Here is a 13703-nt window from a genome sequence, read left to right on the forward strand (position 1 = left end):
CTTATTGGTAACTTGTTTTGCTTGAGGGTATTTAACCAATCATGCGTTTCTCGTATCTTTTACAAAGGTAGTGTGAACTATGATTAACAGTGTGCCTTTAAAGAAACTGTCGCAAAACTATGCATTTTATATTTATAGGTTTATGGTCTTTATTGCCCATCAGAACGTCAGAACTCGTTCGAAGTAGTCTGCAGTAGTCTGTTAACAGCGAATTTGAAGGAACGATTGAAAAATCCATTGAAATGCCTAATATCATTAACGACATCAAACTTGATTTCAAAGACGTTTTATTACGTCCGAAGAGGAGTATATTAAAAAGTAGATCCGATGTAAGTGAAACTGTTAACAATTATAAAAACGTACAAATATCTATATTTCTTGCTTCCGCTATTTTTTTATGCGAAACTGCAACATTATGAATATTTAATCTAATCTAAAATTAGAATAGTATTACACGCCCAAGTTTTATCAAGGATTTGTGACAAAAAAGTGTTCTTTTATACATTCATATAACAGGAATGTCTACATCCACACACCTATATGCATAAAGATTATACTTTTTTGTTTAAAAAAATTACATTATTATATTATTATAACCCTTATATTGTAATATACTTAATATTCAAACATTTTATTGAGCTATTTATTATATTTTTATGTGCTTATTTGCTACAATTAATATATTCGAAATTAATAATATGTTTAAATATATTTTATTTTTTATTAGGTTGATCTCCTTAGAGAAATCACATTTCGTAACTCTAAACAAACTTATAAAGGAGTACCCGTAATGGCTTCAAACATGGATACTGTAGGAACATTTGAAATGGCAAAAGCTTTATCAAAAGTAAATTATAATTTTTCATGATTTTTTATTAATATATCTAAAACAGTTCAACTAATTAACACGAAATAGTATAAGTAAAATATATATTTCAGTATGGACTTTTTACTACTATTCATAAATACTATACACCAGAGGAATGGGAAAATTTTGCTATTGAAAATCCTAATTGTCTTCAAAACGTTGCTGCGAGTTCTGGTACAGGGAAGGAGGATTATGAGCGATTATCGAACATTTTAGCAGCTGTACCTGAGCTATCCTTTATTTGCTTAGATGTAGCTAATGGATATTCACAACATTTTGTTGAATATGTTAGAAAAGTCAGACTTGAATTCCCCAATCACACAATAATTGTAAGTAATCATAGAATTACTTGGATAACTTTTGTAAAGACAATATTACAGATATTGCTGACTGCTTAGTGCTAACAAACATATACTTTCTACTTAAATGTAATAACTAATTATTGTGTTTAGGCAGGAAATGTGGTGACTGGAGAAATGGTTGAGGAGTTGATACTCTCTGGAGCTGATGTAATCAAAGTTGGAATTGGTCCTGGATCTGTTTGCACTACACGAATGAAAACTGGTGTTGGATATCCACAATTAAGTGCTGTTATTGAATGTGCAGACGCAGCTCATGGCTTGAAGGGACACATAATATCTGTAAATTTTATTATTCACATTTACTCTATAATGATTTCTGCGAAAATATAATTTTTAATAGTGTAATTACAATGATATTTTATTTTAGGATGGAGGTTGCACTTGTCCTGGTGATCTGGCAAAAGCTTTTGGAGCTGGTGCAGATTTTGTAATGGCAGGTGGTATGTTTGCTGGTCATGATGAGTGCGGAGGAGAGATTATAGAGAAAAATGGAAAAAAATTTAAATTATTCTATGGTATGGCTTCAAGCACTGCAATGAAAAAGCATGCTGGAGGCGTTGCTGAATACAGGTTTGTAGTCTACACAGTATAATAATTATGAATAGACTAAGGCTGTTATGCATTTATAGAAAAAATGAGTAAGTGCATTTTAAAACAGTAAAGAGACTAAAATGATTTAAGAACACCAATGTATTATTCTCAATTTGTTAAAATGATTAAAGTCAGAATCAGATATCTATCTGCCTCTTGAAATAGAAGCAGACAATTTTTGTTTTGCATAAAAATCCGCAGTATAATTATGAAATATTTTATGTTGTTAATTTTAATAAATTTATCGTTTTCTTAGGTCTTCAGAAGGAAAAACCGTAGAAGTGCCTTATAAAGGTTCAGTGGAAAATACTATCCTTGATATCCTGGGTGGTTTACGTTCTGCATGTACATATACAGGTGCAGCACGGTTACGCGAATTACCTCGCCGAGCTACATTTATACGCTGTACGCAACAGTTAAATCCCATGTATGGCCCACCACCAGAAATTTGAAGATTTAAAACGAATGCTTCCCTTATTGGGCCAATTATTGAATATATATTACTTGCTGGCAAATAATATTATAGAGATCTTTAGAGGCTTTAATTGACATCAGTGTACATATATTGCGAGAATAATTTTGAACTACGTTGAATTCAGCAAATTCAAGAAAAGCAATGAATGCTTAAAGCACAAATATACTTTTTGTTATACTATTTATATTATTCTTATAGATAATGTACACTTAATTGTACATATTAACATCTGTATGACAATATTGTATATTTCATACCAGAGCAGAATTTGAACACGACCAAATGAATTATTAATTTTATTAAAACATTCAAAATTTCATTTCTGCAAATAATTCTGCTTAACTATAAAGTTTATATTTTAACAAGTTAATTATATATAATACGCGATTGTAGTACAAAGTATTTCTACATATTATTTTAATCAGCATGCCAATGTAAGGTCAAATATTATAAGCTAAAATGCCAAAATAATTATTTTATTATTATTTATGTATAATCAAATTAACAAATATAATTTGTTAAACAAAGTTTAGATCCTTTTTTTTTTAGAACAAACCTGTTCAGAAACCTTTCGTTATAAACTCATTCGTTTCCTGTACTTCTAATTGATTTCTCTTGGTAAAAGCACATGACAGTATGGGTCACTCTTCCGACTGGAACATTTTTATTACTTTTTACACGCTATTTTAAATTCAAAAATATAATAGTTATTATGTTTAAATATATAAAATAAATAACATGTGTAAAATGCAGTCCATGTTTATTCTATTTAAATGGTTTTTTAAAATTATGACGCAAAAAGATTTCGTTATATACAAAAACCTTTAACAGAGTAATATTCATTATATTTATATATATTTACTTACTTTAGTCAACTGCAATTAACACGTATAAACACACCGTTTAAACAAGTAGATTTAAATATAGATTGTTTTATTATATGGTATTGAAAAAGAAACGAATCAACTTTTAGCAAATGTAAATATTGAGAAGCTTGTTTAAGACATTACTCGCATTAAAAACTATTCAGGTATATTATTTTAATAGTTAAACAATATATATCTTAATAATTAAATAAATTCAATATCACGGTAAAAAAAAGTGTTGAAAAAGTTGAAATAAAAATACACCAAACCAGTGCCGTTTAACCGACTACTGAAACAAAAAGAAAAAATCAAAATGTGTAGATCTTTCAGTATTCATTTGTATATAATATTATGAAAAAAATATAACATTAATTTTGTAATTTTATTAATTATACGTATATCAGATACAACCAAAGAAGATTATATTTTTACAAAGTAATACTTGTACAAAATTGTTAGAAGTACATTACTTATTGTTATAACATATATGTATATGTACATTATAGGTATTTTATTAATAAATCATACATAAATAATGCAACGTAAATAAAATAATTATATACTGTAAATTGTATTCGTGTTTTTATCCTGAAAATTGAATGTATTTGAATACAATTAAAGTTATTAGAATTTTAACAAATCTACTGTTTTGTGAATACAAAATTTTGCATATGTTGATACATATATAATACTGTTTACCTTTAAAAGAAATTTGAACTCATTTATTGAAATGAAAATACAAATTATAAGATATTGCTTAAACACAACCAATAATGATTACTACGAAACATAAGTAATAAATAATAATTTTTCGATTTAATCTGTTAAAATATATTCAATATATTCATAGTTTCAGAAAAATAACGAAAAGTAAAGAGATAGTCACTTTTATTTTCATAGTTCTTTTGTAGTTCAATTGCGTATATAATCGAGTGTGTTGTTTTAATATTAAATAACACAAAAATATGCATTCAGTATAAATACTTTATGTATCATACAATACTTTAAGCATAAATATGATAAAAATTCATGAAGTTAAATGTTTTTTAATCTGGTAGTTACTAAAAATAATATGTTCAAGATTTTTTTTTTTAAACATTTTGTTTGAACTAATATACATGTAATTGAATATTAGAAACGTATGGATTTCAATGCCTTTAAAATTAGATAATTTGAAAGTCACTGTTTTACATGACTAGTAAAATTTGTCGATAATTATCTATTATAATTATTAGATTCACGTGAATAACCATTTAATAATAATAATAAACAATATATACGATTATACAAATTATGTAAACAGACAGTGATTTGATATGCCATCCATCACTCTCCAGTTTTGCAGGTCCTGATTCCTTTGAATATAAACAGACAGATTGCTGAATAAAATGTTTTAAATAGTAGATCCCCTTGATGAAATTTATCGAAGCACGGGTATACACATTCCTACAATTGGCAGCTCCAAAAATCTAAAAATAGTTGTGGTACTTGATAAAAAAATGCAAAGGAACCAAGGTAAAATTGTATTTAGTATTGTTATAATAGTATATATAGTGTACGTAGACCATCATATGTGTATCATATTTTCTTGCATACATAATATGTGAAACAATTCATAGACGATAGAAAGATATTTTAGCTGTCATTACAGCTATTTACGCTATCAATGTTTTGTAATTTACTGAAGGGAAATGTTTCATGAATGAGACAGTGAAACATAAATAATGACATATTGAAATAAGTATCTAAATGTTTCTCTTATTAATATATTTTAACGATAATTTGTAGTATCTTTAATGATAAATGGGAAGCATAATAATATGGATATTGTAGTCGAATCCTCGTTCCTGTTTCTGACCTGCCGCTTCACCTGCCAGTTTTAATTTATATTACAATCAGGTGTTATGGAACAAAAATACATACAATAGTATATAAGTAAAACACAAGTAGACACCATGCCGATACTAATGTTAAACTTCTGGCATTTCTTATAACTTAAAATTAAACCATGAGTATCCTACAATCTGTATATATCTTTGTGTATAAAAAAAAAACACAAAATATTATGGTATAAATAGAACATAGTCGGTTCTAGTGTCATTCTTTAAAGTGTATGGGCTTTGCGAAGCGATCAACTATCGTAATTTATTGTAAATAGTATATGAAGTTACAGCAGGCATTAACCGCATCCCGTTGGGAAACTATCTGAAAACTATCTGAAATAAACAAACAATTATAATAAAACACATGAATCACACGTAAATACGAATATACTTTCAAAGGTGTAAAATATATTATTTCATATAACCAGACAAAATATCAATATATTACGAATTTATCAATTTTATGGACATACAACTCCCTGAAAGTATCAACAGTTGTCAGCGCGCATATAACACACCCTTCCTCTTACACCATTGATTTTCATAATGAACAATAAATATCAAGCCAATATAAACATAAGTGATTGAATATAATAGTATACGACGAATTATATAATTTACACGTTCAATCCTCTGTAAAGGATAATAATCATAAGTTGTATTTTTGAGATACAATGTGAATCATTTATGGAGCAAAACTCTTAGACATAAAGAGAAGATTTTTATGCATGTCAACGGGATGTAAATAGGCTATAAGTTGAACGTATTAATGAATAAATATTGTATATGTATGAATGAATATCACCGTAAATTTACGGTTAAATTTTATTTCGTTTGGTTTTAAGCTAATACTGCAACGTTTATGTATAAGAAATACTATAATAATGGTAATAATAGTGATGATGATAATGATGACAATGACAATAATACGAACAATAATAATAGTTAGAATAATAATAACAATAGTAATAATAATAATTGCATATGAATAGTCTTCATGATATATAACTAAACATGTTTCCGTTTTGCGTAGATTATGTATAACAATCACATCAACAAGAACTTCAACTACAAAGTTTGTTGACTTACAGGTTGATTTTATACTATAAAAGCAATTAGTTCCAGACTATAAGAAATTTGTAAATTGTCTTACATGTACTAAGTTTGATTTTAAAACTTTGCATTTGAATTTCGTTAGTGTTTCATACACGAAACAAATATTTTAAAACATTTATTTATAATGTGAGAAACGTTCTTTAAAAGATACTTCAAAGTATTTCAAAATTACATGTTTTAGTGCACTCAATTTTACATTGACTTAATATAAAAGCAAACGTTACAAGAAACTGTATGATACAAGAAGATTTATTTAATGCTACTGTAACATTCGTTAATTTGTTACGTTATACCGTTAATCGTGAAGTGAAATTACAGATGAATCGATAGTCAACACTTCCGTAATATAAAAAAAAAAAACTTTCGTACCACACAATTTCATAACTATATGTGATATCTGTACCGACTACAAAGGAATACTTACACTTTATGTTTTCCTTGGTGAAAGTTTAACTTTCTGAATTCGTTTGTGAATACGGGTAGTTTTGGTAGCCTGTTGGAAAAGATGGATTCTGCTGACCAGCCTGCGGTTGTGTGTTAGATCCAGCCCCCGCCGCTGCATAGTAATTTGCCGGAGTCGAGCCAGGATTTATTGTCGGATAATTACCATAAGCTTGTGGAAAAGCATTAGGTGCTGCACCTGCAGGACCAGATTGTCCCTGCATGTTTTGTTGCATTTGCTGTTGGGCCATTTGATTGTTTTGCATTCCCAACTGAAAAATTAAACAGCTTACTTTATCTTTTCATAATACATTTAATCTTCTCTTGTTTCCAGTTTTCAATGTACCTTCCCCGCTTTCATTTGAGCTTCTATAGCTTCAGCCTCTTTTATTTTACCAATACTTCTATAGTATTCCGCCCACTGTGCACTATAATCTGCTTGGCCTCCGTTTTGAGTAGCTCCCGTTTGTGGCTGTTGTGGTTGTGCCTGCTGTGGCTGTTGAGTTGGCCCAGCATTGCCCGTTGCCGAAGCATTAGCTTGATTTGGTGCATTTCCTATAAAAAAAAGTACTTGTAAAATGCGTTCAAGTTTCGTGTATATTAATAGGATTACAGTGTTTCACCTGATGGTTGATTATGATCTTGCTTTCCTTGTTTTGCTTGTTGCTCTATCATATCCGCTTCTCTGTGCATACCTAACGATCTATAATATTCTGCCCATTGTGCACTGTAATCTGGTTGTCCTGTTTGAGGATTTACTTGAACAGGAGCTTGATTAGCAGAACCTATAACAAAAGAATTATATGTTTTAATTTGAATTTTTTTGTCTCATTCAGGTAAAATAACAATAGATGTACCTGTGTCTGCGGTTTGAGGTTGATTTGGCCATGCTTGATATGCTGTTCCAGCATTCCATGTCGGATTATATCCGATTGCACCTTGTGTACCGGTAAACGATGTGTTAGCTGGTGCCTTTATATTAATTTACGTATAATTAGTGAAAAACATAATATATACATAGTACTACTTATCATACACAGTTGGCAATTAAATTATCACATAATTACCATGCCCAATTTTTCACTGAACATTCTTTTTGCATGCTCCACTTGTTCAGGGTTACCGCGAATTATGAAAATTTTCTCGTTTTCGTTACTTTGACTTCTTCTATCCCATTCGCAATGCGCTCCAGTTTGTTGGTTTATTTGTTTGATAGTTGCGCCACCTATAATAATCCGAATAAACAGTTATGGAGTTGTATCATGAATCTAAGTTTGTTTTTATGTTTATAAATTAAAAGTAGTTAATATTAGTACTAGTAGTTAGTAGTTCATTGAATATAATTTCACCTTTCCCAATTATAATCCCACATTTCGACGATGGTACGGTAAATGTTGTTTCTATTTTGTCTTGCATAGGTCCCCCTTGGCGTCTATCCCATCCACCGTATTCGTTTGGATTGCGGTTACCGCCAAATCCATTGCCTCGTGGACCACTTCTTGCACTCATGTTACCTCTACCATCATCTCTTCTCTAGTGATAATATTCAAAGATAAAATAATATATCTTCTTGCAGCATAACAGAAACAAAACAAAATTAATTATTGCAAATATAGTACTTACCATTACGCTATCAATTAGTTCTTGAATGCGTTGACGAACTTGTTCTACAGCTTGATGTTTCCCAGACAGTATGCATTTCCTATCTCCAGGGCCATCTTCTCTACCTTGTTGAAACTGTACTCTTGCACCAGTTTCTGCTTGTATTTTCTTAATCATGTCTCCGCCTTTACCAATGACCACGCCAACTGCTGCTCTCGGAACAAGTACCTATAAATTAATAAAATTTGAGTTAAGTTGCACTAATTTGTTAAATAGTTTTCTATATAAATGTTATTAATACGTTGTATATCTATACCTCCACTCCATCGGTAGTTCCAGAACCATGATTAAAACTGCTTTCGTTTGAATAATTTTCACTTCTCTCGCTACCTCTTGCGCCTCTGTGAAACATTTGCATTTCTTTTTCAGCTATTAATTCATATACTAACTGTTTGGCATATTCCACTTTTTGTGGATCTCCAGTTATCCTGCATAAACAAAGGTACAGGTAGCTTCCATTCTTCTCCAGATCTTTCACATTTAAACAATAATACAGGGTGCGTCACGGAAAACGGACGATTTTCAAATGAATGGTACAAAGCAGGTAGAAGGGGTAGAGACTTGAGTAGGCGGTCATTGAACGCGTTAGGCCATGCCATTTTATTTGTTATCATGTCGCCGTGGACATTAGAGCATCGAATGTTTGTTTACGACAATTTCATAAAAAGTGGCGAGTCGATTATTGAAACTCAGTGGCTCCTTCGATGCCGTTTCAACGTCAGACATCATAGGGACATTCTAAGTCGCGATACCATCTTATGGTGGATTACACCTTTTCAAACAAGAGGAACTGTAACGAAGAAGAAACCACCTGGTCCTGTCGCCACTGCACGATCTCTGGAGAACGTGGAAAGAGTAAGAGAAGCCATCGTAAGGAGTCCAACTCGTTCTGCTCAGCAACATACTGTCGAATTAGGAATGATCGAAAGCACAGTAAGGCGAATCTTACACAAAGATTTGGGATTTCATTCTTACAAAATGATGGTCATCCAGATGTTAAACGAAGGGATTATCGACCACCTTCAGCCTTTGCCGGACTATTGCTTGAAATTATTGAAAAACATAGAGACGTGACCATCATGATGAGCGACGCAGTACATTTCCATTTAAACAGTTCAGTGAACAAACAGAACTTCCGATACTGAGCCCCACAAAGACGGCAACGAAAAAGCCGCTGAGTCTCAATAATCGACTCGCCACTTTTTTCGAAATTGATAACAAATGAAATGGCATGTCCTAACGCGTCCAATGCCCTCCTATCAAGACTCTACCCCCTCTACCTGCTTTGTACCATCCATTTGAAAATCGTCCGCTTCCCATAACGCACCCTATATAAGATGTCAATTAATGGGCTACAAAATGGAAATTCTGGTTGTTATTACCTTAAAGGTTTTTCTTGTTCCTGAGATGGACCTTCTTGTATAACAACCATTTTTGCTCCAGATTTCTCTTGAAGCTGTTTTATCGTTTCTCCTCCTTTTCCAATAATTAAACCTACTTTAGGCCCAGGTATCATTATTTCAACGAATCCTGGATGTCCCATCATTCCACTACCGCTTCCACTCATATTCATGTCACCAATTCCTTCAGTTCTACTTCTTTGATTGACAATCGACAGTACCAATTCTTTAGCTCGACTGAAACACATACAGTTTACTTGTGCAATATAACTATGAACAATTTCTTTTAATACAAGTATAATTCTATTAATGTATCGTAATGTAATGTAATTTGTTTGCAACACATAATGAGATGTCTACAGTGTGCCAAAACATTAATAACTCATAAATGTCACATTATCTTTTTCTTCAACAAGGAGTTTTTCCTTAAGTGTATAATAAAATTAAATTTCATATTAAAATGTCATAGGCTTAATTATAAGCAGATTTAAATAAATAAAAAATTCAATTTTCTTCCTGTTGCGAATAACTCGTCCCCATGCATATCCTATCCTCCTTTCTTCCTTCTTTCTCCACATCCTATTGAAAGCAAAAAACTATTAGTAAGTACAAAATTATGAAATTAAAAGCCACAACTTATCGATGAGTTTTCAATGATAAAATGTTCGGAAGCATATGTAAAGTCAAGTATGAGCCCGCTATTCACATCCAGGAGCTAAATAAAGATTCTGTAAAACATTTGACAATTTGAATATGCAAAAGCATATAACCTACATTGGGGAAATGGATGTTAACATGAAGTGATAGCATATGAGGTATACTAAACATACAGAAACTATTTGTACTTGGAACACATTTTCTAACAAATACATTTTGTGTATACGAAACACTGTAATCTTATATTAATGTAAAAATGGGAGTTTAAAAACCATATTGTTAAAACAAATAGTTGATTCTTTCAGGTGTTTCTAGGAAATTTACCAGTAGAAGTAGATCAATAACTTGTTATTTAAGCAAATATAAGGAGAAGAAGATTCTTATATATGTGTATAGTGGAAAATATGTACATACACACAAATATAAATACATATTTATATGTGTGCACATATAATTCAATATGTGTACTGTATCTTCAATACATGTATACACACATATGTACATGGCACATAAGTATATGTACAAATGTAAGATATATAATATATATTTTGCTTTATCTAATATACTTAATAAACGCTACTTGCTGTAGCACCAGAAAATAATCCTGTCTTCTAGGTAAAAGTTTAAAATAAAAATGCATTGCACACAAAATAGTTCATGTTAACAAAATAAGAAGGAAAAAACAAGTTACTTGACAGCTTCTCTTGAGCCAGTTAATGTGCAAACACGTTCAGGTAGCCCACCATTTTCAGGTGCCATCTGTATTTTACATCCTGTTTCACTTTGTAATCTTGTTATTTGTTCTCCACCTCTTCCAATTACTGTAAACACATTATTGTTAATTGTTAATGCACAAAGTTATGGGTAATATTGACTTAATAATTCAAACATTACAAAACAAAATATAGATAATTCTTCCATTCATAGAACAACATTGATATATATATAGCTTTACATTCGATTATAGAATTCTATATAAAATAAACATTTATCATTTTCTTTTTACTTACTTAGACCAACCATTTTATCAGGAACTCTGATATCTTCATTACAAATACCTCCCACATTTCCCATTGGTCCTGATGATCCTGCTTGCCCTGCTCTTCCACTCTGATTGCTTGAATCTCCTAATGAATTATTTCCTGGTGGACCACGAAGTCCTATCAGTGGGTCAGCTACTAACGATGCCATTTTCTTAGCTTCTGGTTCTAAAATGTAACATGATTCATCATAATGTGTTCAAAACATATATCATAATATAATTACAAATATACATTCCTAGTTAAAACGAAAGAAGATTTTCTTATTTAAAAAACAGATAAGTTCTCTTTTATAAAACAATTTTAGTAACGCTATAGTATTATTATTCTTCATAATAGTTAATTGGTTAATACATATAAGTATATTTGAAATACAAATTAACTTTTTTTACCTGAACCATCTTCAAGGGGACGTTTCAATTTTGCATCCTGATTATTTTGAGCACTGGCTGGATTAATCTTCGCAGCTATCTGAAAATAATAAAAGACAGAATTTAGATGTATCAAGAAGGTCCCAGTCGCTATGCACAATAGTTTATATACTTTAAATAATAATGCATTTGCATTATACATAAACGTACTATAACCATCCAAATGAAAATTTCATTGTGATTTAATATGGGTGTTCACATTATTTTTAATTTAGTAAATCTTACTTTACATATTTTTTTCTACGAACTAATCTATAAAATTATGAATTTGTATAAAAATTCATTGTCTAATCATCATCTAGTTGTACTTCAAATTAAATATTTAAGAAAAATAATTATGTACTATGCAATGTTCTAACAATCAAAGTGTACACAAGCTGTATAAACATCAATGATATAAACACTCTACTTCCGATAGTATAAATGAAACAACAATAGGTATCTCAACATCAAAATATTTAAAAAAATTATTTTGCTACGCAATTTCTTTAACGGGATTAACTGAATATTAAAACACAAACTAATTACTTCGGAATGATTAATTCTATGAACATAAAATTATAACAATCTAAGCGAATGTATGGTTTCAGCTAGACGAAAAATACTATATAGACTACTTAAGCGATTTTTACTCATAGACGGTTAATATTAGAATACTTTTACACGTTAACTTACTTGTTTTGCACGTTGCAAAGCCGCCGCGAATGCGGTGCTCTGGCTGAAATTTTGAGGCGGAGCAACCGCTGAATAGTCACTCATAATGGAACATGAAGCAGCGATACCAAAAAACTATTTCAATATTTCTTGCTGCAAACAGCTATTAATAAGCGTTGCTATGAAATGCACTCTAATACGTAACGTTTGAATCGTATTTCATACAAAATATAAATATTTCAATATGCTGCTTTGAAAGTATACAATAGTCCAAATCACAGGTTTACGTGTGAAAGAACTGTGCTTTCACAGAAAGGACAGCACAGCGCAAGCGTCGGTCATAGAACACCATGTGAAAGATTGGTAACAGTTTTAAACACAGTGCATTCCTACAAGGGTGAACTGCAGCGTTTTTCGGTGACCAATTTCTGGTGCGCATGCGTTTGTGAGTAAATCCGTCATGAATATAGTATTTTGCTACTCAAATATTCTCCTTAACAAACTCCTTACATTTATAATGTGTCCCACAGATGTTGTGCTTCCATGAAAAAGGCAATTCCCAAAGTAACTTTTTCCTTTGCGAAAATGTTCTCTGCGGTTTTGTCAAGGAGTTATCAATGAAAAATACAGACCAATCAGAGCACAGGTCCCACTGAGTGTGACCCTGCCATTGGCCAATCCGGAATCCGTTCGTTGTAGCCGCGTTCTGATTCATCCGTATTTTTCGTTAATATTTTCTTAACAAAGCCACAAAGAACATTTTCGTAAAGGAAAGAGTTACTTCAAATGACCTCAGGAATCACCCTTCTGAAGGAAGTACAACATTTTTTAAATATCCTGTATATAAAATAGATATGAAATTCTCACAAATTTTTTATCATCGTTTTCTACCATATTATGTATTAAATATGGTTGTGTTTTTTAAACTTTCCAATTTCTCATAGCAATTTTCGTCTTCCTTCATCTAGGCCCATGCAAGAGACAGAGATATTAATTGATAGTGGGCAAAGTGTTTACGGTCCCACTCTAAACGATGTCTTCCGCCAATAGCAACAATAGTCAATAGACGATAGAGGTCGCTATTGACGGAAGACATTGTTTATACAGCGTATAGATGTATAGATGTATCAGAGAGGATAGTCCTCTCTGGATGTATCACTTTTGGTATATTCTGTTCCGAACGCCAAAGGCTCCGACAAAAGCTAACAAAAGTTTCATCTCTGATATGCTCTATGGTGCATGCTTAAAATTTTGTAG

General features: G+C 31.2%; 2 protein-coding genes across 5 annotated transcripts; one reads left to right on the forward strand and one right to left on the reverse strand.

Moving 5' to 3' along the window:
- The first annotated feature begins 146 nt into the window (after positions 1–146).
- Positions 147–3048, forward strand: LOC143352469 (GMP reductase 1). The gene is made up of 6 exons (XM_076784982.1): positions 147–329; positions 728–847; positions 940–1197; positions 1321–1509; positions 1598–1800; positions 2078–3048. Exons 1-6 carry the CDS (start codon positions 243–245, stop codon positions 2271–2273), a joined length of 1053 nt encoding a protein of 350 aa, XP_076641097.1. The 5' UTR covers positions 147–242; the 3' UTR covers positions 2274–3048.
- On the reverse strand, positions 2168–12780 carry Psi (P-element somatic inhibitor). 4 transcript variants are annotated; one of them, XM_076784980.1, is made up of 14 exons: positions 12468–12780; positions 11754–11832; positions 11332–11529; positions 11013–11142; positions 9647–9901; positions 8521–8692; positions 8226–8432; positions 7952–8135; positions 7670–7827; positions 7460–7574; positions 7226–7387; positions 6949–7157; positions 6586–6874; positions 2168–4631 (listed from the first exon to the last, which is right to left on the reverse strand). In XM_076784980.1, exons 1-13 carry the CDS (start codon positions 12549–12551, stop codon positions 6611–6613), a joined length of 2217 nt encoding a protein of 738 aa, XP_076641095.1. In that variant the 5' UTR covers positions 12552–12780; the 3' UTR covers positions 2168–4631; positions 6586–6610. The 4 variants fall into 4 exon arrangements, with proteins under 4 accessions (XP_076641095.1, XP_076641096.1, XP_076641094.1 ...); XM_076784981.1 differs by lacking the exon at positions 2168–4631 and adding an exon at positions 5208–5378 and having other exon boundaries at positions 8521–8605; XM_076784979.1 differs by lacking the exon at positions 2168–4631 and adding an exon at positions 5208–5374.
- Between the last annotated feature and the right edge of the window lie 923 nt (positions 12781–13703).

Source organism: Halictus rubicundus, chromosome 3 (assembly GCF_050948215.1).
Source record: "Halictus rubicundus isolate RS-2024b chromosome 3, iyHalRubi1_principal, whole genome shotgun sequence".
Classification (NCBI taxonomy): Eukaryota; Metazoa; Arthropoda; class Insecta; order Hymenoptera; family Halictidae; genus Halictus; species Halictus rubicundus.